The 27,044-nt window shown below is 44.1% G+C and overlaps 1 protein-coding gene across 1 annotated transcript in view; it reads left to right on the top strand.

The window, feature by feature from the left end:
* Positions 1-27,044, top strand: part of LOC130128453 (uncharacterized) — a 104,268-nt gene that overhangs the window by 7,623 nt on the left and 69,601 nt on the right. Inside the window, exons 2-5 of the mRNA XM_056298061.1 lie at positions 8,215-8,969; positions 23,166-23,439; positions 23,751-23,882; positions 26,224-26,352. Coding sequence (XP_056154036.1) covers positions 8,215-8,969; positions 23,166-23,439; positions 23,751-23,882; positions 26,224-26,352 — 1,290 coding nt within the window. The remainder of the gene's footprint in view (positions 1-8,214; positions 8,970-23,165; positions 23,440-23,750; positions 23,883-26,223; positions 26,353-27,044) is intronic.

Here is a 27,044-nt window from a genome sequence, read left to right as displayed (position 1 = left end):
TAGCCATCCATTCATTATCCAAACCGCTTATCCTGCTCACCAAGAACTTAGCCATAGGCTGTTGTGAAACGCGAGGCGTTTAACTTACTTTTAAAAGTGTTCAGTGTGGGGGTCTCTCTCAGGTCCTCAGGCAGGCCGTTCCATCTGCTCGGGGCGTAAATACAAAAGGCAGCTTCCCCTGCTTTACAGTTAGTATGAGGGATGGTTAAAAGCCCTTTGGACCTTAGAGTTCTTGCTGGTTTCTATCTAATTAGCCAGTCTTTTATATACTGAGGTGCAAGGACATTTAGAGCTTTGTATACAAGTAACAGTATTTTAAAATCGATTCTAATTTTGATGGGGAGCCAATGCAGAGATCTAAGAACTGGTGTAATGTGTTCATACTTTTTAACGCTGCTGCATTTTGAATGAACTAGTTGCCACACAACTGATTTTGGGAGGCCGGTGAATCAAGCATTACAGCAGTCTAGTCTACTTGTTATAAGTGCATGGATTAATTTCTCAGAATCTGATTTCGATGGAAAGCCTGTTAGTTTTGACATGACAGAAGGCTGATCTTGTGAGATGATTGATATGGCTCTTAAAATTTAGATCGCCGTCTATGATTACACCCAGATTTCTAGCTTTGCTTTTGCACTCCAGAGACAGAGAACTGAAATGAGCTGCAGTTCTCTCTCTGAGTCTTTGCACCAAAAATAAGTATTTCTGCCTTGTCTTGGTTAAATTGTAAAAAAAACTTCTCTGACATCCATAGATTCATATCATCAATACACTGAGTTAGGGAATATATGGGATCTAGGTCATCAGGAGCTAGTGATATGTACAGTTGTGAGTCATCTGCATAATTATTGTCATTTATTTTGCTTATTTACATTTTATATATATTTATATATGTGTGTGTGTGTGTTTCCTTGCAACAATTTATTTTTTGCCGAGTGCGACTTATACTCAGGTGCGACTTGAAGCCCAGGAAATCGGGTACTTTTGTTTCTTTATGTATGGTCCAATCTGCTATTTTGTTGGTGTAGCTAGAAACTCAACATTTCAACTCGAACACTCAAGTGTTCAATCATGGACATGATTTGCATGTGTAATGGCTGTCTCTTGTTGAAAAATAAGTGAAAAATATGCTTTCAAATGTCGTTTAATAACATAAGACACTTACTGTAGCAAATGATCCTGTCAGCCCATTTCTCAATCTGTTCTCACCCGGTTGCAGGTTCAGGTCCATAACCAGGGGGAAAAAATCCGCCTTGAATAAGAAGTGTTTTTGTATTTATCTTATTTTTGCGACGTTTTCATTTGTTGTGAAACATTTTTCGCCACAGCTTAACGCCGTTATTTCCCAACCAAAGGCCCTGAAAATTCAGACGTACTAACAAAATCTAAAAAAACACATTTTCAGAGTTTCCATTTCGGCAGTGAAAAGGGGTTTGTTGTTATAAATTTGTATATTTACTTTTTTTAATGCCACATTGTGGTGTCGGATTGCTGTGTGGTTTCGTACGCATCGACTTCTGCTAACCCGTGATGGTAAACCATTAGCAGTGATGGGATGGCGCATGAGGGGTATTAAGCCATCGAGTAAATGCCACCTTTCTATTTTCAGTTGCCTCTTGTTTTTCACACTATCATGGAACAAAGACTATATATTCACAGCCAATAAAAGTGTGTTCGTTACAAAAGAGTGATCACTTGGAAATGGGTGTAGTGACGTGATCTCCCATCTTGATATGGTGGAAAAATATTGACTCGGGTTATCAGAAATGTCAGTAATCAGGCCGGCAACCACAGCTCAAGCGTCTGCTTCTTTTCCTTGTACTTAAACCAGCTGGTCTCTATACACAACTTTTATACAACTACTGTGCAAAGCATTATGACGTGTATAAAACATTATTAAGTTCAAACGTGTTTGTCTTTTGCTGAGAAAACGGTATTAATGACAAAGGAAAAAGTTGCCAAAAAGAAGAAACGCTGTAAAAAACAATACAGATGACCAGTACTATGTAATACATAATCCAAAGGTAATTTTAGGGTTGAATGCCTTAGTTATTAAAGGAACAGACGGGTCATTTGCAAAACCAGTAGGAAATAAAACAAAAGAGAAAAATATATATATATTCACTACTATTTTATATTTTAAAACATGTCACTTAAATTAACCAGGCAGATGCTCCTGGTTGTTTGAACAGATAGTTCTCAGTCGTTTTGTTTGAAAATGAAAATAGCCAGTTTAGTACTTTAGACTGGTATCTTTACTGATTTTGTCAGTAACCAATTTGTATGTATTGAGCCCAACCTACACTGTTAGAGGGTTTGAACCAGAGTTTGATAACACTTGTCACCATTTGAGGTAGCACCCCACCCAGCATATCTCACTGTGTGTGTGTGCGTGTGCGTGCAGGGTTTCTCCTGTATTGAAAAGGCTGAGGTAACGTTGTACTATTGAGCCCAGGCAAGTAGTCTATGCAAGTGGCCTACGTGGTTGTCAGCATTCATACATGTGTGCTGGTGTTTCTGCTTCGCTCTGATGTGATACAAAAGGATACCGTCGTCCCAAGTTTGCTAACAGCGTTGGTGAAAATAATAACCCAATTCTTACAGCCATCTGTCTTTCCATAAAGCTTTATTCAGCCACACAGATCCATATGGGCTTACTCCCCCAAAAGGAATAAGCCCCGATCTTTGTCTTCACTTCACTTTTATACTTGACATGCTGTGGCGAACCGTCAGGGCCTTCTAGGCCTTTGGTGAAGGCATAAGACTCCACAGAAAAAGGAAAACACTATAATACAATCTTCTAATCAATCTGTTAATATCGCATTACATTTCGATTTCGACTACACATACGAATTCAGGAGGCTCTGCTTGCAGTCTCTCGGCCAAAAGAAAAAAATCATCCAATCAGATTTTTCCCTCTGTTGTAACCGTGTGAGAAGACTCCTCCTGCCAGCACCTTCGGTATCTCGAGTGAAGGTCTCCACTATCTAAATAAGTTAAGCGTTAATACTGGATTGATGGATTACTCAACCAATCAGATTTATACTTGCCCAGCGTCATAGGGCCTTCGCTGCTTACAGCCACGTGACCGATTGTTCAGCCAATCAGCAGCAGCGCCTAGGTCTGTGGTTGAAACCGTTGTGGTTGCGTTCTGCAGCGCATCGCGGTAGTTGGTGGCTAATGTTAGCTAGTGTTTGTGTTTTTGATTTAGTTTGCTAAACTAGCTAGCCGTGAGTGAGAATGTCTCAAGGAGAACTCCTGAATGATGCGGTGGCAGATTTATTAGTCACACCATTTTCAAGACGTATGTGCTGCATTTCACTTGTTTAGCTGTGACAGTCCCGGTTTCCACGGCACCTGTTGAAAGGACATTTTCAGCGCTTAAAAGAATAAAAATATAATCCGGAAATAGAACGGGACAGACACGACTCACAGCATTGGCCTCCATTGAAAAGGACATTCTGATGGATTTAAAAGCCAAAGGAGTGTTCTATGACCGTGTGATCGACCGTTTCATCCAGAAAAAAGAGAAAGGATTTCAAATATATTTTTTGTACAGTTAGTTGATTTGGTTAATGTTTGATTGTTTTTATGCTCAGCGGCCTGGCTGGGACGTGTTTGTTGAGTTTCTTGATAGTGTAGCAAATTCGGGGGACAACGCAACCACAGGAACTGCCGCGGCCGGGAAGCGAACCCGTATCGCCCACACCGCAGGAGACATCGCTAACCGCTAGACTAAAGGGTCAGACCCGCCAGCCAGCGGCCAGCGTGTCTACTTATCCATGCACGTTACAATAGCATAATATGCCCAGCAGGATTACTTCCAGTAAGGCTGGACGTTACACCATGTGGCCACACGATGTCGATGTTTTGAAAGTGAAAAGTGTCAATTAACTTAATGGTGGCGATGATAACCACTTCTGCGACTAAAACATTGTAGCATGGCGATATGACGGCTGTCTTTGGGTAATTATGAGGAGGTGACGGCTCACCGAAGGCCTGGGTCTTAAATGCACGGTCCGCTACTGTTGGCATGAGTACACAAATATGCTTTGAGTGGATAAGTTCAGGGTGAGGTGAGGTTTCGTCCCCAACCAGGCTCTCTGATTTATGTCCAATAGCTTGTTAGGTACCAGGCAGTTGTTGTCTCAGACTATCTGCTCTCAGAAGAAGATGGTTTCTACTTGGGCCTTGAGGTGAAAGGAGCACAGTGGAAATTTACTGCTATGTGAGATTAGCACAAATGGAAAATTCCTACTCTTTATTAAGAATCATCAATTTCGCCCTTACAATCCCTCCTTTGATAATTTATTGATCACAAAACAAAATAGTAAAATTGATGTATAAAAATCACAGTTAACACATAATGTAAAATGCTGAAAGCGCTGTCGCTGTGGGTGGAAACCCTAAATATGGTAGCAAGCGGATACACATAGCTAAGAAGATTAAATGATAAAAGAAGATTTTCTGGTCAGTGGTAGGCTGGATGTTGATGTACTTCGGCTCAGATGAGGTGACCCCCACCTGGCCATCGGCCCTAAGAACATCGGGTCACTGCAGTGCCGGGCTGATGTGGTGTGCCCCAAATTGTTGTGGTACATCCTCTTTGCATGTAGTAGCAAATCCTCGTCGTTCCTCCGGCCGGCAGTGTGGAGGTTCACTCCTCGTCCTCTTGCAGCCCAAACGTGCTTATTGGCACGGTCACAATGGTTTAAACCCAGAGTCTCTCCTTAATGCTGGTTGGAAGAAGTAGCTCATCTTTATTGCTGGACTGTCATCCTAATGGATAACAGAACTTACTCAAAGAGTTCAAAGGTCAGGTCTCCCGTTGTCCTTATCTTCCAGCTCATAATTCTCCAGCACTGTTCCTTCAGACCTGGTTACACTCGAGTGAGTTTCCCATATGTTACTCTGCTATCAGCCAGCAGTTAACAGTAGGCCTTTATTAGTTCACGCGGAGAAGGCACTTTATAACACTACCTTCGATTTGCTACACATAAGCTTAAAGCAGCTATCCAAGCAATGTAGGCTAAGGTTGAACATGGTATAGGTCATACATGGTCAAAGATTAAAAGTAAGCAAACATCATATGAATTGCCCTCACAATCCCCCCTTTTTATTACTTTTAACAACAGCAAATCATCCGGATAAAATGCCAAATAAAAACATGACAATGGATATGATGTACATTCTGGGGAACAGCTTACCTCACACACAACAACCGTGAGGCCGGTCTGTCAGTCGCAAGCCAACTGAAATGCATCAGATTTACATCAACACACTCCATATAAGCTAACCAGTCAGACAGAAGTCACAATTATCCCATGTCCTCTCGGGCCAAACATCTCACCCCACGATTGACCAGAAATGATTAAAACACTTGAGACGTTATCTACACTAATTTGAGCACACGTTCTTGAAAACCCACTGTTGATATTTGGGGGAAAAAACCTACGTGAATGTCAAAACTCCTTCTAAAAACACAGCATAGTCCCCAGTATTCTTAATCGATAATTGAAATTATGAGACAATAAATAGGAGATATGTTCATAACACATATATGTAGATTGGTTACAAATTAACTAAGTAAGCGTTACCATAAGGAAACGATAAAGAAACCCATAACACTACATAAGAAGAAAGGATTTGGGGGAACCACTATCAAGTGAGGTCACTACAGACATTTGCTCAAATCCTTGTCATCATCTTCACTACAATAGTGCGGTAGAACCCAGGGATCTGGAGAATATCTGACTTGTACAGTATTAAATATGGTCTTAATACAATATTTACGGATTAACCCAATCATAAAAGTAATGATGAAAACAATAACAAAAAAATCAGGATAATGCCCACGGTCACTGTTCGAATGAATGACGCACCCACAGATTCCAAGGGTCCAAACATTTCGGAAAAGGGATCCCACCCACGAACTGAATGTAAATCCTTCACCCCTTATTCAGTATCATGTTTCAAATGCTGATATTTCAGCGTCATTACTGGTAATATATGCACAGCATTCAGTCGAGATCGTTTAACATACACCACCCTCTGAGGCTAACAGAAGATCCACACCCTCCTATTTTCAGTTGCTACGTGTCCAACATCATCTAAGCATCACTGTGGCTGTAACAGTGGCTGTAGAGATGTTCATGTGACATTCTAACACAGTAGTAGAGAACGACTTGATCTCTTCCTGGGCTGCATATATACCGTACGAGGGTATCAATATACCAAATGTGGGCCGAGCAGTTGATAAGGGCACGTTTGGCTTTGTGATGGAGTGATGATAATTCTGATACGGACACCTGTCCGATTAAGGGCACCAAAAATACAAAGTGACACCAAGTGTGGGTCTCTCTTGGGAAACCGCTATAAGCCTGATCACCATCAATTACACAGACTTTTTCAGGCGGTACGGGCTGCTTACTGAATGTTATCTTTACCGTCCTATTACAGCAAGTAGTGTCTGCTGTGTCTGTTTTCTCTTTAGGTCCTTTATCAGCACCCGATCTCCCGGCTTCAGGTTTGGTCGGCTGACCCTCTGGTGGCGGTGGAAGTGCCGATCTCACCTGCATGTGAATAGAGCCCAGCATTTTGTTTAGCTGCACGTAACAGCCGAGCATTACATTTTCAGTGAGGTCTGAGCCGAGGACCTGCTTTTGTGGGGGAAGGGTGTGCCTGTGAGGGTTTCAAACAGAGACAACCCTGTTGCTCTAGCTCTAGCCCTCATATTCATTAACACCAAAGACAGTGCTTTCACCCAGTTTAGGCCTGTGTCCTCACATACTTTCCTGGGTTTATTTTTTACGAGTGCCGTTTTCCCTCTCTACTGCTCGACCACTCTGTGAGTGATAGGCACAGCGTGTTGTCAGATCAATACCCGAGTACTCTGAAATAGCTTTAATACAAGTATTTACTTAATGTGTCCCGTGATCACTGGACAGTTTTCGTGAGGTTTCTCATCTCAGAATAACCTCTTTCAGCAACTCTTTCACTGCTTCAGCGTCTGCTTTGCCCGTGGCAGAAACGTCAACCCATTCAGAAAACAAAATACAAGACAGTGTTAGTTCGGCGAGCTCTATCTGCAGGGGATCTGACGGTTGGCAGGGGGCGGGTGGCTCAAGGCTTGTGTGATTTTTCCCCTCTTGCGGCATTATTTTTCAAACAAATTAAACATTTTGAACAAAGGTTTTGGGGATAATTTGTGAAGCCTCTCGTAAACCAGTGTTTGTTTAATGCGTCCACCATCCCCCCCCCTTTTGACACATGGTCCGTCCCATGTACCAATTTTAAATAAAAAGGAAACAAACACTCAGGCGGGCAAGGACGTCATATGTGCAGCCAGCCTTTTTTCTTTTTCCTGGCCGACCTCTCCATCTTATCAACACAAACGTCATATGAGTGAAGGCTGCGTTGGAAGCACGCATGTTGTGCAGCGGACTTTTGTTTTTAATTGGCTGGCCGATAAAAATATGCCAATAACGGTAATATGAAAAATGACGGAATATCTAAGCCAATAATTGTCGATAAATGGTCTATCCCTAATAAGAGCCCAGTTCTCATAGCAATCTGTCTTTTCATAAAGCTTTATTCGACCACACGAGCATCTGGGCTCGCCCCTCTGAAAGGAATGAGCCCCGATCTTTGTCTTCAGTTCAATTTCATGCTTGGCGTGAGTACACAAATGTGCTCTGACTGCATAAGTTCAGAGCGGGGTGAGGTTTTGTCCCCAACCAGGCCCTCCGGTTTCTGCCCAACAGCTTGTTAGGTGCCAGGCAGTTGTTGCCCCCGACTATCTGTTCTCAGAGGAAGATGGGTTTTACTTGGCCATTGAGCTTCAAAAAGCACAGTGGAAATTTACTGCTATATGAGATTAGCACAAATGGAAAATCCCTGCTCTTTATTAAGAATCGTCAAGTTTGTCCTTACAATACAAGAAGGTATGATAAAAAAGATACAGTGGTACCAGGCGACTTTATTCTCGGATTCCTCTGAAATGTACTCTGGTCACAGCTGCCAGATTTTCTATTTGTGTTGGTTGAAAATGCCAGCTTAGTGTGGCTTCCAGAGCAGAAGGGAGAGAAAAAGACGTCTTTTTGAATTGAATCATGTTAGTGTGGACGTACGCCGAGTCCCTGCTTACGTCGGCTGGCTTGGTGTTGTTGAGTGCATTATCAATGGGTTTTTAATCTTGTTTCATCGGCACTGCAGGACTTCATACTCTAGCCTACCTGGGACTTCATACTCTACCCTACCTGGGACTTCATACTCTAGCCTACCTGGGACTTCATACTCTAGCCTACCTGGGACTTCATACTCTAGCCCACCTGGGACCTCATACTCTAGCCTACCTGGGACTTCATGCTCTAGCCTACCTGGGACTTCATACTCTAGCCTACCTGGGACTTCATACTCTAGGCTACCTGGGACCTCATACTCTAGCCTACCTGGGACTTCATACTCTAGCCTACCTGGGACCTCATACTCTAGCCAATCTGGGACCTCATACTCTAGCCTACCTGGGACTTCATACTCTAGCCTACCTGGGACTTCATACTCTAGCCTACCTTGGACTTCATACTCTAACCTACCTGGGACTTCATACTCTAGCCCACGTGGGACCTCATACTCTAGCCTACCTGGGACTTCATACTCTAGCCTACCTGGGACTTCATACTCTAGGCTACCTGGGACCTCATACTCTACCCTACCTGGGACTTCATACTCTAGCCTACCTGGGACTTCATACTCTAGCCTACCTGGGACTTCATACTCTAGCCCACCTGGGACCTCATACTCTACCCTACCTGGGACTTCATACTCTAGCCTACCTGGGACTTCATACTCTAGCCTACCCGGGACCTCATACTCTAGCCTACCTGGAACCTCATACTCTAGTCTACCTGGGACGTCATACTCTAGCCTACCTGGGACCTCATACTCTAGCCTACCTGGGATTTTATACTGTAGCCTACCTGGTTGTCTGTTTAAGCCCCCAGGATGAACCTGGGTGTCAGCCTTCTTTTGGTTAATTGTTTCCAGTGAAGAGGATTCAGATTTTCACCATCTAACTTGGTGGATCTCAGTTCTAGTTCTTGGAAAAACCGGCACAACTAGTTTTCTGTTCTGTCAGCTTGTCCACCAGTATAACCACGTTTTTGTTGTTGTTGTTTTTTTAGACCGGAACCAACAGGTGAATGTAATTTACTATACTGGAAGAAAATAAAACCCACAGTACTGGTGGCACCCGAGGACCTGATTGAGAACCACTGATCAAAATAAAAGCACTGTGAGATATGCTTTGTACATACGTATTGTTCCTAACAAGCTCATATATACAAGTTTATGTAGCAATATTGTGCTTTATTTTGAATGTTATAACTAGTCCTACGTCCAACACTTTCGCTGGTGAGTTGATCCGGAGAGGAACGGCTGTTAAATACTGCGAGTGGAAAGACCGTTTTTTATGAAGAATCCTTCTACTGCTACTATGATCACTACTTATAATGATGATGATAATAATAATAAGTTATTACTATTGTTAATTAATAACTAATTAATTATTGGCGCCACGATGGCGCAGTGGTTAGCGCGGTTGCCTCATGGCAAGAAGGCCCTGGGTTCAAACTCCGGGGTAGTCCAACCTAGGGGGTCGTCCCGGGTCGTCCTCTGTGTGGAGTTTGCATGTTCTCCCCGTGTCTGTTTGGGTTTCCTCCGGGGGCTCCGGTTTCCTCCCACAGTCCAAAGACATGTAGGTCAGGTGAATCGGCTGTACTAAATCGTACCTAGGGGTGTGTGTGTGTGTGTGTGTGTGTGTGTGTGTGTGTGTGTGGGCCCTGTGATGGACTGGCGGCCTGTCCAGGGTGTCTCCCCACCTGCCGCCCAGTGACTGCTGGGATAGGCTCCAGCATCCCCGCGATCCGGATAAGCGGCTTGGATAATGGATGGATAATCAAGTGTGTAGTATATTTATATACTGTAAATTTTCACATATTTTGTATATCAACATATCAACCAAGCAATAATAGTTGACCTTTGTCAGGTGTTATGATCCTGATAGTGTTTGAGGGACAGGAAGACAGCTGTAAGGAAAGACAGAAAGAGGAGAGAAGGAAGAGATTAAGAAATGGACAGATAGAGTGACAGATAGAGAGTGAGCGAGAGACAGGGAGAGAGAGAGAGGTGGGGACATCTAATGGGTCACACCAGATCTAAATTCAGCCTAGAGTAGAGTTTCATCGGCGGGGGGGTTGAAGGAACTCAGGGTGAGAGAGAAGGTAGGGAAGAGGGGTAGGGAGGTAAACAGACCGAGAGAGAGAAAGTAGGACGTAAAGGAGAAGCCTACATGACTTATTAGGTCAAGGTTAACAATTACACTACCGTAGGAAAAACAACATTAAATCTGGACAACTAAAACCCACCTAGTTCACGTTCGAGTTGAGGCTGAGGTTACGACAAAGGTTAAGGTTAAGATAAGGCCACCTCAACAACTCTGCTTAAGGTCACTGAGGTGAAGTTTAAGCAACTGAAAACACCCGTCAGCCCAATGCTAGTGGGTCAGCCAGTGTGATAAACCAACTGATTTATGGGATTTACGATGTGCGAGGGAGAGAGAGAGACAGTGGTGTTAAGAAGGAAGCAGAGAATATAAGGGAAAGGGGTTTAGTAAGGACCACCTGCATGCCCTGCAGAGGGTTTCTATTCTGCCAGATGGTTCCAGCCATCGTAGAAGTTTTGCTCGGCCTATTTTTATGTCAAGTCAGTTTTATTTGTATAGCCTAATATTACAAATTACAAATTTGTCTCAAGGGGCTTTACAGCAACACAACATCCTTTTCTTAGACCCTCACATCAGATAAGGAACAACTCCACCCCCCCCCCCAAAAAAAACTTTAACAGGGAGAAACAATAGGAAGAAACCTCAGGAAGAGCAACAGAGGAGGATCTCTCTCCCAAGACGGACAACGTGCGACGGATGTTGTGTTTACACAATTTACACAATACAACATTGAAAGAGGATAACAGAATTATAATGGACTTATAAAGTATGTGAAGAATATGATGAGAAGGGTGCCAAACCATGTCCAGAGGCCTCCGAAACAGCCCAGGACCCCGAGCCACATGACCACCATCGCCATGTGGAGAAAAAATAAACCCGTTAGTCACACATCTGAGTGAGATATGGATACGTCATCGAAACAGGATAACAAAATTATATGGCTTTATAAGCTACATAAAAAGAAAACGTGAGGGGAATGCCAAGCAGTGTCCAGGTGGCAACCACCGTCACCATGGACACCTGGGAGAAGGACAGACTGCATGTGCTGTAGGAGGTGCCGTTCTGCGGATGAGACATTAAACCGAGGTCCTGACCCACTGTGGTCATTAAAGATCCCATGGTGCTTATCACAAAGAGTAAGGGGTTACCTGGTGTCTGGCAAAATTCCCAACCTGGCTGTCTCCATTTGGCCACCTAATCATCCTCCCATGTAACTGGTTCAATGATTCCTTCCCCCTCCACCTCGAGCGGTGTGTGGTGAGCGTTCTGGCGCAAAATGGCTGCTGTGCATCAGCCAGGTGGTGCTACACATTGTGGTTGAAGTGAGTTACCCCCTTCAGTGTGAAGCGTTTTGGGTGTCTAGAAAGGTGCTATATAAATGTAATTATTATTATTATTATTATTATTATTATGTGCACACAGGGGAGACTATCACACCATTCACATCCACAGAAAAAGAGAAGGGGGAAGACTTCATTCAGAGGGAGAGAGAAAAGACGTGAGAGAAAAGAACAGTTTGCGATAGTCAATAATCTATACTCTATAATCAATAATCTATATGCTAGAATCTGCTCGGGAGAACAGCGGTTGGTAAATTCATTGAGACAGAAACTGACCCGGCATGCAGTACAGGTTGTGAAGCACTCAACTTAAAGGCAATGAATTGTAGGCGAAGGCGAAAAGGCGTTTGAAGGTTGGATTTAAAGAACTCAGCAGACTTCATTTTGTTATTTGTTTTGTTATTTATTGTTGTTTATATTAAGTCGGGTTTTTACTTCAGTAGTTCATCTTCATGGTCCAGTCAATTCAACCTCCTTTCTGGTGTGTCACAAAAGCAATATCGGACAGGGAAATTCCTACTTATTATTTCCAACTTCTAGCCACGAAGTGATCCAGTACGGAGTGCAAAAATATTATGTATAAACAAAGAAAATGACTACACCACACACAGGCTAAATGAGTTTGCTAATCAGTATCCGGGGTGAACACAGCTACCCATTATTGTAGAAGCCTACAGCAATATTGTGCTACTTTAAACAGCTGTTGTTGCTAACTTAGCTAATGTTAATGTGTTATGACTAACCCATGTTAATCATATGACTAGTTTAATTATCATGTTTGAAATTTGACTCGGCGGTGCATTTTAGTAACTTAAAACTGTCAGATGATTGTTTACTGTCCACGGTGTGCTCCGCCCTGCACGGTACCATGTTTATGAGACGTCATATGACATCATCTCAACCAAAGCGGCATGGTGGCCCAGTGGTTAGCGCTGTCGCCTCACAGCAAGAAGCTCCTGGGTTCGAACCCTTGGGTTGTCCAACCTTGGGGGTCGTCCTCTGTGTGGAGTTTGCATGTTCTGCCCGTGTCTGTGTTGGGTTTTCTCCGGGTGCTCCGGTTTCCCCCACTATCAAAAAGACATGCATGTTAGGGTTAATACTCCTGTCTGTGCCCCTGACCGAGGCATGGCAAGATGAACTGGAGTTGGTCCCCGGACACTGCACAGCGGCTGCCCACTGCTGTTAGCTACACAGCTAGGATGGGTTAAATGCAGAGAAAAAGTTGCCCCATGGGCAAAAAAGTAGTAGGTTACTAGTTGGTGCTCTGATACATGATGGTCATTTTTACTATATGATAAATCCAAATTTTACTGATGGTACCTTTAAACGAGGGCATAAGCCCCAATTTAGTTATTAAAGCCATCTAATCAGGGAGGTTTTACCCCTGGAATAACCGTAATGAAGTACCTGCTAGAATAGAGAACTAGGGGTACCGGTGGTACCTGAGGACCTGAGAACCACCGCTAAGGCGCAACCGAAGAGATGAGGAAGGGAGAGAGTGAAAAGGAGAGGGAGGAAGGAAGTAAAGACAGTCAGAGAAAGGGGACTAGAAGTTAGGCAGAGAGGGAGGGAGAGAGAGAGAGAGACAGGATTGTGAGATGTGATTCATGGAAAAGGCAGATGGAAAAAGGAATAAGGGAGGAGAGAAAGAGATGAGTATATGTAAGAGAGGAGGGAAGGAGAGCAAGGTCAGGTAGAAGGGAGGATGGGAAAGGAGATAGAGAGGATGTTGTTTGTACAGTATAAACCTCCATCTCATCCCCTTTCCACATAACCAGTAAACAACATCCAGATTCAAATGAGAATATCTCATCTCATCTCTTCATCAGCTGCTTCTCCGGGGTCGGGTCGCGGTGGCAGCAAGCTAAGTAGGGCACTCCAGACATCCCTCTCCCCAGCAACACCCTCCAGCTCCTCCTGGGGGATCCCAAGACGTTCCCAGGCCAGATAGGACATGTAGTCCCTCCAGCGAGTTCTGGGTCTACCTCGGGGTCTTCTCCCAGTTGGATGTGCCCGGAAAACCTCCAAAGGAAGGCACCCAGGAGGCATCCTAATCAGATACCCAAACCATCTCAACTGGCTCCTTTTGATGTGAAGGAGCAGCGGCTCTACTCCGAGCTCCCTCCGGATGTCTGAGCTCCTCACCCTATCTCTAAGGCTGAGCCCAGACACCCTACGGAGGAAACTCATTTCAGCTGCTTGTATCCGTGATCTCACCCCCATCCAAAGCTCACGAATAACCTCTATAAAATGAGAATAACCTCTATAAAAAGACCTGCACAGAGAAAAGAAAAAAGTGAATGTAGAGAAGAAGGAAAAGCAGAGGAAAGAGAAGAATAAAAGAGGCAGGGAGGGTAGAAAAGATGAAAAAGTGGAAGTTAAGGGAAAAAAAGAAGAAAGTAGGGGGGGAAAAGAGGAAGAAAAGACAGGGAGGGAATAAAGAGAAGAGTGGAAAAAGAAGAATAGAGGTATGGAGGGAAAAAGAAAGAGAGAAATGAAGAGACCGTAAGCAAAGAGGGGAAATAAGAAACCTGAAATTGAATCATATTTGGTCTTCTATACTTCCCACACAATAACAAATGAAAAAAAAGAATATGATTTTTCCTTCATCGTTGAATGTCGCCAGAGTTGTAACATCTCATCCTGCAGTCTCATGTTGGTTAGCCAAAAAGTTGCTAACATCAGCTAGCGTCTTGTTACCATGGAAACGATGGAATCAGTAAACACTAGATGTCACTCAACACCACCATTTCTGTCACATGCTGGCTGAGTGACCGAGTACAAACAACCTTAAGGAGAGAGCCGGGGGAGGGGGGGGTTATTTAGGAAAGAGGGATGGAAGTTATGAATGTTTGTTTGTGTGTGGGGGGGGTAATTGAAGAGGGGAAGGAGTTGTAACTTGTGAGGAAGACAGCAGAGAGGATGAAGAAGTGATGGGGAGAGGGAAGGCAGAGCAACAAGGAGAGAAGAAAGAAGAGAAGTGGAGGGAGGGGAAGGGGAAACAGACAAAGAGAGGGAGAAGAAAGAGAGGAGTGCTGGGGTGATCGAGTGAGGAGTGAGGAGAGAGGGATGTTGTGAACTTGGTAGTGAGACTGCAGAGATGAAATATGAAGAGAGAGGGATTATATGTACCAGAGGAGAAGCTGGGAGGGGTGTTGGAAACACACATAGTAGCTTACATGTATTTATACTTTATTCTCCGATGTCACCGCCACATCAGGTTTGAAAGGATTATTTTCCACACGAGTTGTATTGGCGGAAATGTTTTCTTTCAGTTTTGTCTTCATTCAAAATGGAAAATTTACTCAAAATGCACAAACGCAGTGAAATATATCAGAATCAAAATCAGGTTTCCTTGGCCAACTTTTACTCATACGAAGAATTTGTCTTAAGTTTTCAGAACTCACAATGCACTTTACATTTATACACAAATAAAAATTTATATAAATATAAACCAACTTTATACTTGAACTCCTTCACTTGAGGCAACAACAACTCCCTCTTTACCACAACGGTCCGGTACAAAGTGCGGACCGTTGTGGTGAAGAGGGAGCTGAGCCAGAAGGCAAAGCTCTCAATTTGCCAGTCAGTTCGTTCCAGCCCTCACCTATGGTCATGAGCTTTGGGTAGTGCCCAAAAGGGTGAGATGGCGGATACAAGTGGCTGAAATGAGTTTCCTCTGTAGGGTGTCTGGGCTCAGCCTTAGAGATAGGGGGAGGAGCTCGGACATCCGGAGGGAGCTCGGAGTAGAGCCGCTGCTCCTTCACATCAAAGGGAGCCAGTTGAGGTGGTTCGGGCATCTGATTAGGATGCCTCCTGGGCACCTTCCTTTGGAGGTTTACTGGGCACGGCCAGCTGGGAGGAGACCCCGGGGTAGACCCGGAACTCCTTTGGGGGATTACATGTCCAATCTGGGCCTGGGAACATCTCGGGATCCCCCGGGAAGAGCTGGAGGGCGTTGCTCGGGAGAGGGACGTCTGCAGTGCCCTGCTTAGCTTGCTGCCACCGCAACCCGACCCCGGAGAAGCGGCTGAAGATGAATGAATGAATGAACCATCTTACATACAAACACACACATGCCAATGTGTATATGTTTGGGGAAAAAAAACACGTGTTTCCCAGTTGTTACTGCCTTGAGGCCCAAAAATGAAAAAGATGAAGTCATACTGTAAATCATGTCATTTTGACACCCTCATTTGGATTTAGTGTACAGAAAAACCTCCAGCCATGATGAGAAACCTGTAAAATGTGAAGCTAGTTTATATCCGCTGTGCGTCATTTGACACAACTGGGCGCTAATCGTTTGTTCACAGCTGGCCTTCCTTCATGGAAAAATTGACATCATTAGCTGTATTTTTACTTTTAAATTATACTTGCATATAAAAAGCATACTAACCTTGGAAAACTATAAACAGACTTGAAAGTACACTATTACGTCCCTCTTTGGCACTGGATTGGTCCACTTTTTATTTTGAAGGAGGTCTACTGGAGGTGAACTGAAGTTGCCTTCACCTGTCTAAGGGTTAACATGTGTGACATAATAGGATTGTTTATATACGATGGCACGCCATAATATATTCACCACATACTAAAATTAAACCACAGTGCAATTGATAATTGGTCTCTATCCAAGTGCATAATGACTAGAAAAGAAAAGGCACATGACCCCAACAGTGTGATTGAAAATAAGAATAAACTGGCAAATCACAAAGAGATCTTATGAGAGAAGTGTTTCAACATGGATAGAGGACATATCGGAGGATAAATTTCTTAACAACACATCCTGTAGGGCTAACATTTCTTGTAGGTGAGGAGGAAGTGGTACCTGGTGGTGTATCTCGGCTTCCTGCATGGTGAGTTGGTAGACATCTTTACGTTGACTTTGTTCGTTGTGCTAAAGCTCCGCTGGACACATTGCAAGTTGATTAGTGAGAAACACCACTGGGAAATTACCTTACTGTGGATTTGACCTTCCACATCCGATCTAGTTCTTCCCTCAGCCTTGGTATTTCTCTAGCGTCTCATGTTCTTTCTTCCTGATGTTGCCATCGCTTGGGATTACTACATCATCCACTACAGATGTCTTCTGTTCCTTATCAAGCACCACAATGTCTGGTTGGTTAGCCAGCACCTGCTTGGCAGTCTGGAACTTGAAGTCCACAGGATCTTAGCTCTGTCAATCTCAACCACCTTTGGCGGTGTCTCCCATTTGGACTTGGGAACTTCCAGTCTGTATTCAGTACAGATATTCCTGTACACTATCCCAGCCACTTATGCCTTTCAGTGTACGCTTTCCCAGCCAGCATTTTACACCCTGCTACTAAGTGCTGGACTGTCTCAGTGGGGGGGGGGTCTTGGCACAACCTAAATCTTGGGTCTTGTCTGTTGTGGTAGACCCCTGCCTCAATCGATCTGGTCCTGAGTGTGTTCTTGTGCTGCTATGATCAGAGCCTCTGTGCTGTCCTTCAGTTCAGCCTTTTCCAGTCACTGGCAAGATTTCTCGATATCAGCCATGTCTTCTATCTGTCAATGATACATCCCATGGAGGGGCTTGATCTTCCATGATAACTCCTCCTCCTCTTCTTCCTCCCCACTCTGTCTTCTGCTGCCTAAGGTACTCATTCAGCAGTTCGTCCCGGGGGCCATATATATATATATATGTGTGTGTGTGTAGCCACTATCTGCTTCTGAGTCAGTGTGGAAGTAGGTCTCCTACTGGTCCACACTTCCCACATTCGCTTCATATAGCCCCTCTGGTGGGGTCTGCTGTTGTAGTAGCATTCCATCAATTTTAGGTTCTTGGCCCTTGTCCATGAATGTCTTTTGATCGATGTAGCAATCCCGAGCGATGGCATCATCAGGAAGAAAGAGCATGAGAAGCTAGAGAAATATCAAGGGCTGAGGGAAGAACTAGATCGGATGTGGAAGGCGAAATCCACAGTAGCCCCAGTGGTAACAGCAGCACTAGGGGCTGTGACCCCCAAACTGGGAGAGTTGCTCCAGAAGATTCCAGGAACAACAACTGAGGTTTTCCGGAAGAGTGCGGTCCTAGAAACAGCTAATGTACTGCACAGAACCCTCAAACTCCCAGGCCTCTGGTAGAGGACCCAGGCTTGAGGAAGTCAAACACCATCCGAAAAAGGGTGAGAGGGAGAGTATGATGAATGGATATACAAATATATATTCCTCAGTAGAAAGGAACAGTAAGTACAAAGTGCGTGATGATTAACATAATAAACGATGTTAGAAAATATTACCATTTCAATTTCAGTCTGACTTTAGGATAAGATTGAATAATTCTCATAAGGATATGTTGGCTTTGTTTGTGTGTCCTCCTCTTGTGAAAACATTGTGTTTTTTTGTCTTGATTGTGGAGCATTTTGTCAAATTTCTTTCAAAAAGGTGTTCACAAACAAATGTATTATTATTGAAAAAAACTCCCAACTAAAAAACCTATTACTATGCTACAATGTGCTTTGTAATTTTATATCTCGTAGTATATTATTAGACAATGTAAAGAGAAGCTTTACCACCATATTTCATTTAACAGATGAGTATGACATGATTACCGCCCACCTGTATAGCGCCGGCTGTAGTTTTCAATAGAAAGGATTGTAGGTGGAGGTGAGGGTAGTTTGTGTGTTTGTCGGTGCTCCCTGGCATTCACTTGCAGCCTGTTTTCTGATACGTGGCTCACATTTCACCGTGCATCAAGTGGTATCTCTGTTAACTCGTCAGTTGTGAAGTGTGCACATCTGTGTGTGCATGTGTGAGCAAGAGAGTGAGTGTAGATTTGGTGTGTATATGTGATGTGTGTGTACCTTTGTGCATGATACATGTGCATTCTTGTGTATTGTGTGCGGTATGTGTGCATGTGTGTGCACATCTACATGAATCTACCTGTACTTGTTCACCAGTGGGTCATGTGTGTTTGTATGTGTGTCTTTAAATCCATCCGTCTGTCCGTCCATCAATCAGTCTGTCCATGAAGCTGCTAAATTAGGAGCTGTTGAAAGGTTTCTGAACAGAAGCCCATGTCAGCACTCAACATGACTTACCACCTTGTCGCTTATATTCTAGGAGCGCCACTGTTTGGTGGCATTGCCCAGAATAAAACCCCCGCCTCAAACTGATCCTTAACACACACAGATGGAAGATTGTACAATGGGAAGAGGTAACATCCTGCAAAGACTTCATGTCTGAAATAGTGACACATTTGCAAGAAATTTGCTCCAGTTAGATGGATTGTGATCACAATCAATGGTGCTACTTTCTATAGCAGTTGTGAGCTGCTTTCCATTACTACCTTGCCCTCCAGTTTACTGAACTACCAGTTTCCCACCAGTTCTACCAGTTTCCCTCTATATAAAACCAAGCAGCACTGCCAATACAATTGGTAGCATGAAGATGCATGACAGAAGAATTTACTTATCATTACAGTAAAAGGAATTATTATTGGTGGTGTTGCTTTTGAGAAGATGATATTAAGGGGTATCATTTTATATATTTGAACAGTAATATCAACCTTTGACATTTCAAAATTTCAGAAAGTCGGGTGTCCGGGTAGATGTTGTTATGGACCGTTGTGGTGAAGAGGGAGCTTAGCCGGAAGGCAAAGCTCTCAATTTACCAGTCAATCTTCATTCCAACCCTCACTAATGGTCATGAACTTTGGGTAGTGACCGAAAGGGTGAGATCGTGGAAACAAGCGGCTGAAATTAGTTTCCTCCATAGGGAGTCTGGGCTCAGCCTTAGAGATAGGGTGAAGAGCTGAGACATCTGGAGGGAGCTCAGAGTAGAGCCGCTGCTCCTTTGCATCAAAAGGAGCCAGTTGAGGTGGTTCGGGCATGTGATAAGGATGCCTCCTAGGCGCCTTCCTTTGGAGGTTTTCCAGGCACGTCCAACTGGAAGGAGACCCCAGGGTAGACCCAGAACTCACTGGAGGGACTCCATGTCCAATATGGCCTAGGAAAACCTTGGGATCCCCCAGGAGGAGCTGGAGGGCGTTGCTGGGGAAAGGGATGTCTGGATTGCCCTACTTAGCTTGCTGCTACTGTGACCCGACACCGGAGAAGCGGCTGGTGATTAGATGAGATTACCAATCCCACGCTCAACATGAATCCTAACATGAGTGGTTGGTTTCTAAATCAACTGGAGCTAACCGTGACCTCCTGTGAGTAGAGGATGGAGTTTTCTCCCGAGCCATTATCCAACCTAAAGTGTCCTGAATATGAAAGCCACAGTCAGCAAGAACTAAATCACCAGGAACAATGTTGTCAAAAAAGCCACAGTTTTCGGTTATGTACTTATCACTAACTCTTCCTCCGCATGCATTTGATATGTAAGAGATTGTTCCCTGTGGTGTAATACCAATCAAAAATTTGACTTTGTTATGGTGCTCGTAGGAAGACCATGTTTCTGCTCTGGCTATAAGGTTAGATGGATGATCTATAAAAACCTCAAAGCAGTCGATAATGACAACACAATTTTTCCCAAAATGTTCTCTACATTGCATTGCCGTGGTTTTTTGCAACTGTTCTCTTTCTGGCCATATAACAAGCAGTTTACTGCAAATAAACATGACATCAATGACATCAGAGAATATCCTAGAAGCAGTGGCTATTTACACATTGAATGTATAAGCCAGGAAGGCTATAGAAACATTAAGCCTTAGTCGCATCAATGTCAGCATCAGCACCTTGAATGTATTAAGAGACTTCTTCACAGGGAGGTGGGGACTAAGGTATGTAAAGAGTGCCAACAAAATCTGGAATGTAGGTAGACCAGTGAAAAATAAATCCTTTTCATCTTTACCCACAAATGCACTTTGGTCATAGGAAGAGGACAAATGTTGCACATCAGAACGCAACTGAATGTTTTCCGTTCTCAAGATTTTGAAGTTCGCTGGTCAGAGAATCAATAAAATCACCAGTCATTTCAGTGTGAGTCCCTATACTGCACACATAATCTGACTTAATAACTTGTGGTAGAATCCTCAGCAACTGGTTATGTCCATAAGAAGCAAGGAGTGGGCAGTATCAACCTTCAGTTTTTGCTCGGTTCAATTCACATGTCGCTTGTAGCGTGATGTCAGTGTTGCTTCAGGTGGCTGGGGATCTTCCTGTCATATCAACAGATGGCATCTAATCTGAGTCATCCTCCTTGTACATGTCAGACTTTTTACCTGGAATACAATAATGAGAAATATAGCACACTTCTGAAGTTACAATTGAGGACATTTCACAGAAACTATAGAAATCTTGTACTACTGTAGTAGGCTACGAAATGACATCAGAATCAGATATTCAGTCAAGAATGCAAGAAACAGCAGCTTAATGTCAATATGCTTGCGTACTATTACCCTATCAAAGAGCAGAACTTTTGCACACCTTTTGGTCGACAGGTGCGTAGGAGAAGAGTTGCTGTCGTTAATATTTTACCTACCTGCCAAGAAATGCACAGATCAAACTCCAATGTTGTCAAGATTCTGGAAATTCTGGTTCAGTTTGGCCAACCACAAACGCCTCCCTTCGTCAGACGATTTTTTGCACTCTTCTCCCTGATTTGTAATAACTTTTGGTAATCCAAATGCTTTCCCTAGTCCAACTGATTCTACTACTACTACTACTACTACTACTACTACTACTTTTGGCTGCTCCCGTTAGGGGACGCCACAGTGGATCATCCGTTTCCACCTCTTCCTGTCCTCTGCATCTTCCTCTGTCACACCAGCCACCTGCATGTCCTCCCTCACCACATCCATAAACCTCCTCTTTGGCCTTCCTGTTCTCCTCGTCCCTAGCAGCTCCATATTCAGCATCCTTCTCCCAATATACCCAGCATCTCTCCTCCACACATGTCCAAGCCATCTTGAGCTTGCCTGTCTTCCTTTGTCTAATGGCCGACTTCTGGATTAATGACGTGCCCTGTTAACAGTCTATTAGTGTGGATATCTGCAGTATGGTTTTCTTTGCTTTTACTGTGCTGAAGGCTGCATTTACTGAATAATTGAAGTTCTACAATTTGTCACTCATTTGTTGCTTTTGCTCAACTAATTCCTTAATTCTTAAGAGAAGATGTGAGGTTAGCTTTAGTTTAAGCCAGACAGACATTTAGTTGAAGGGTAAAATGTTAATGCACAACACTTTTGTACTTTTATAGAAGTGTTTAAATACAAAATGCTTTACAGCTCAGACAAACAAGTGAGACAGAGACAAGGTTACGCCAGAAAAGGACAGCGGCATAATCGGCAAGAGCTGGAGGGTGAACCCTGGTTCAGATCCAAGTCGTGTGTGTGTGTGTGTGTGTGTGTGTGTGTGTGTGTGTGTGTGTGTGTGTGTGTGTGTGTGTGTGTGTGTGTGTGTGTGTGTTGACAGAAAACATCCTACAGAGCAAATCGGGGAGAAGAGCCCAATGACAGACGCTAAATGACTTGGCGTCTGTGTTCATGACTGTCGAATAACCGAGTCTCCCTATAAGAAATGTTATTGTAGTACATATCACGGTATACCACGGTATACCATGTTACATACATTTACTATTGTATGGTTTACCGTGGTATGTACTATGGTGTATCGTGGTATACAATAGTACATACCATGGTATGTACTATATGGTAAGTACTATGGTGTAGTACTTACCGTGGTATACCATGGTAACATTTCTTATGGGTCACTTATTCACTGCTGCTTTTTCCCAGAAAGAGAAGTGTGAGAAACGAAGAACAAAACTAGTGTTTAGCTAGAGTACATTTTATGTGAAGAGCGAATGAGAATGAAGGCAAGGTTATCATCCCACATGGAGGACTTGTGTTAAGTAGAGAAACAGAGAGAGAGAAAGAGTGTGTGTTGTGACTGTGTGAAAGGTGGACATGTAAAAAATGGAGGCACAGCAGTGCTGATGGAGAGAAGGAAAGCCGACTTGATCTCTTCCCCAGATGTCCGGGCCTCTTGTCGTGGAGTAGGTCCAGGGGTTTCGGCCTCCATTGGAGCTGTTTGGGTCGACACGTGGTCCTGTCTATTTATAGAAACCGCCTACTCCGACTACTATCACTCTGTCGCCCTCCCTCTCTTACAGGACACCACAGATATGCTGTATGTGTATCCTGAATGAATACACATATACAGTGGTATACTGTGGCTCATCTTTCATGTATGAATCCAACCCGTGAATATTTTCTCTGCTCCCGGCTGTGCTGCTGATATCTGGACAGACAGACAGACAGACAGACAGACAGACAGACAGACAGACAGATAGATAGATAGATAGATAGATAGATAGATAGATAGATAGATAGATAGATAGATAGATAGATTTGATTGTGATTGATTGATTGATTGACTCATTGACTGATTGCTTTATTGATTATTTGATATATTGACAAACAGATGGATTGATAGTGCCAGATATTTTTTGATTGACTGATTGATATTTGGACAGACCAACAGATAGTTGGATAAATAGACATATGGACTGACAGGGTGGGGGATGGGTTGATTGATTAACTGACTGATTGACCAATTGATTGATTGATTGATTGACAGCTCTATGGGGAGTACCAGGAGCACCAGGGAGGGTCCGGCAGGCGAGAGGCCACCCGCCTTCTGACTGAGCGACAGATCAAAAAACACGATCATGAGAAGAAGAATCGCTCCGGTCACCATGGACACCACCGCCACCATGGCGATCACCATGGTCACCACAGCAGGCATAGGAGCAGGCGTCAATCAAACGTGGAGGCGGAGACTTCTGATGAGCAGGCAGGTGAACAGGGGAAATCCTCCATCAAAAAGAGACGCTCGTTCTCCAAGTGCAGAGGTGAGAGAACAAGAGGACAAGACGGCTCAGAACAGAGATTTGAAATGAATTGAATTTGGGTTGGTCAGAATGTCCTAAGCTAGATTGTTGTCCATCTCTGTGGATTTTGCATCCTTTCACCTTATTGATCGTCTCTCCTTTTAGCATTCTGGATGTGTTACATGTCGGTGAATTACCCACAGGTATGAAGTGTGTGTAGTGAACGTGTGTTTGGGTGATGTGATGGACTAGCAGCCTGTCCAGGAGGTCTCCCAGCTCTCCTCCCATAGGTTATCTGTTTGTGGTGACCCGTGGTGCGTTTGTTTTGCCAGACTGCATTGCGCGGGTGCAGAGGTTCTTGGTGAACAAGCTGGGAGAGGACTGGATCTTCCTGGTTATGCTGGGCATCACCATGGCGCTGGTCAGCTGGACGATGGACTACGCAAGTGCCAAGAGCCTGGAAGGTAGGACTACAATTCCCACAATGCAGTGTACCAGCCCGAATTTGTAGTCGGTAATAATGACTTAATCTAATGGGGTTTAACTGAATTTGATTTGATTTAAATTGAGGGAAAATTAAACATGATTTTACTAAACTTGATTTTGAGCTGCAGCAGAGCGGCAGGGTTGCTCCATGTATATCCAGTTAATTGTGATGTTTATTCGCAGTTGGGTGTGTCTGAAAACCTTCTGCCACTTATTTATTCTTTAGACGATGAGAGGCAGCATCACATCTTAGCCTGTGTAGATCTAGTGTGTGATTGTGTGTGCATCTTTTAGAGCGAACAGCATTGTTGTTTCTTGCTGATTGAACTTCTGTTGTTGGCGATGCCCCTCATAGGGGTATGCACATAATTCATCTGTTACTGATAACGCAGGATGACTCTCAGAACTGCCGGCCTGCATGGGCTAGCAGTTAGCTTAGCCTGCCCCGCTTCCGTGTCCTATCAGACCGCCCTCGGTGTTCCTCTTCGGGCGCAGCTCCGGGCAGGGCCGTGGTCCCTGGGCCCACAGGACGCAGCAGACCAGGCTACCACATGTCGTTGTACAGCATGTGGAACCAGAAAATAAATAGCAGCGGGTGTTGTTTTGTAGTCCACAGAAGTCTTGTAAATGCGATGGTTCCTGGGGAACGGGGTGTAAGCAGAAATGAGAAGCAGTACCCCGGTAACCACACGATTATTCTGGTTTGTGAAAGCAAGTAACTATGATAGCTCCATGTGATCATATGCAGATTTAATCTCCATATGAGCGCCATCATGTGGAGATATGGTCTCCATACCATGCTGACTGGCTTCCTTGGTAAAATTTGCCACGCACCGCCACCGTAAGTTTATTCGGTTTAACTTTTTTTTTTTATTTTACTGTAATTTTTCACAAATTTAGCTACCCCATACTTCATGCCCTAGCGCCGCGTACAGCTAGTGGCATAAAATCCATTTTTAACTCTACGAGAAGAAGTTGGAAAGTCCGTAAATATTCAAAAAAGTTGGGAGCTTTTGCTGTGCTCCTTTATGAGGTTTTTGTTTTATTTTTAGGTGTATCTCTCTATCTGTCCTGTCTGTCTATCTGTCCTGTCCTGTCTGTCTGTCCTGTCGGTCTGTCTATGTAAAACTCTTCATTCAGTCAACACAAATTATGGCTTATGAGAAAAAGAACAATGTCCTGCAACTGTCTATCCTGTACAGTTGTATACACACACATACACAGAAACACACACACACACACACACACTCTGTAGTGGCAGTTATTTAATTCCACTCTGACTTTAAATGAGGAGCGAGACAAACATCTCTTACCGTATTGTCACACTTTAATATGTTGATGAACATGACGCACAAGCCCCCATGCTTGAATGCGTGCCCTGATCTCACAGCACACTCCCTTTATACCGTGCAGCATGAGTCATGCCCGCTGTTTGGATCATAATGGTGTGTACCCAGAGTCTCTCACTCATCCTGTTTTGGAGGAGGTAGTTCATCTATCCAAAGACATGTAGGTCAGTTGACTCAGCCGTACTAATTGTCCCTAGGTGTGTGGGGGGGGGGCTGTGATGGACTTGCGACCTGTCCAGGGCGTCTCCCCGCCTGCCGCCCAATGACTGCTGGGATAGGCTCCAGCATCCCTGTGACCCTGGGAGCAGGATAAGCGGTTTGGATAATGGATGGATGGATGGATTATCTTGATGGACTGTCATCCTAATGGATAACAGAACTTGCATATTGTTCAAAGAGGTCATAGGTCAGGTCTCTCCTCGTGCTTGTCTTCTGTTGTGATCCTCCAGGACCGTTTCTTGTTACACTCAAGTGGGATTCCCACACATTCCTCTGTTATTGGGCCCTTACCAGTTAACATTCATCCATCCATTATCCAAGCTGCTTATCCCAGTTGGGGTCGCGGGGATGCTGGAACCTATCCCAGTAGTCACTGGGCGGCAGGTGAGGAGACACCCTGGACAGGCCCGCCAGGCCACCACAGGGCCGACACGTTCACACCTAGGGACAATTTAGCATTACCAGTTAACAATATGCCTTTATTTGTTCACGCTTTATGAGACGATGGTTGTTCTGCCACACATGAACTTTAAGCATCTCTAAGCAATGTGAAATAAAGTTAAACAAGGTATACATCACTCATGGTCAAAGATTAAAAGTAAGCAAACTTCAAATGTGAATTGCTGTCACACACACATGCTGGCGGTATGTATAGAAATGCTTTTTTTCCATGTTTACCTTGCTGTCATGTGAAGGCCATTGTGCTGTGTCTCCATGGGGGTGGAGTTTGATTGATTGGTGCTCTCCTCAGCGTATAAGTGGATCCACGGGGAGCTGAAGGGCAACATTCCCCTGCAGTTTCTGGCCTGGGTGTCCTACCCGCTCGTGCTCATCATGTTCTCCTCCCTCTTCTGCCACCTGGTGGCCCCGCAAGCCATCGGTGGGTCCCCCTGGTCCACACACACACACAAACATACACACAAACATCATCACCATTGTTAAGAAAGCAGAACATTTTATCTTCACATTTGTTTTTTGTTTTGTATAAAAGTTGTGAACAATTACTTGAGAAATTCAATTCTTTACTGGTTACCAGCAGTTATCTGTAAGGCTCACACATCAAGAACAAGGGTGATGTGCAAAGCTGTAGTAACTTCACTTGATCAGCCACAGCATGAAGATATGGGGAAGAGTAATAGATTAATAGGTTAAGAGGAGAGGTGACGATCAGCGAGCAGCAGTATGGTTCCATGCCACGAAAGAGCACTACAGGCGGCACGGTGGCCCAGTGGTTAGCGCTGTTGCCTCACAGCAAGAAGGTCCTGGGTTTGAACCCCGGGGTTGTCCAACCTTGGGGGTCATCCCAGGTCATCCTCTGTGTGGAGTTTGCATGTTCTCCCTGTGTCTGCGGTGGGTTTTCTGCGGGTCCTCCGGTTTCCTCCCACCATCAAAATGACATGCGTGTTAGGGTTAGTACTCCTGTCTGTGCCCCTGACTGAGGCAATAGAAAGAAGAACTGGAGTTGGTCCCCAGGCGCTGCATTTATGCAAAGAAAGAATTTCCCCATGGGGATTAATAAAGTAGTAAAAAAAAACAGATGTGATATTTGCTTTGAGAATGTTGATGGAGAAG

This window comes from Lampris incognitus, chromosome 18 (genome assembly GCF_029633865.1).
Source record: "Lampris incognitus isolate fLamInc1 chromosome 18, fLamInc1.hap2, whole genome shotgun sequence".
Classification (NCBI taxonomy): Eukaryota; Metazoa; Chordata; class Actinopteri; order Lampriformes; family Lampridae; genus Lampris; species Lampris incognitus.
This window is presented reverse-complemented; position numbering and strand designations above follow the sequence as displayed.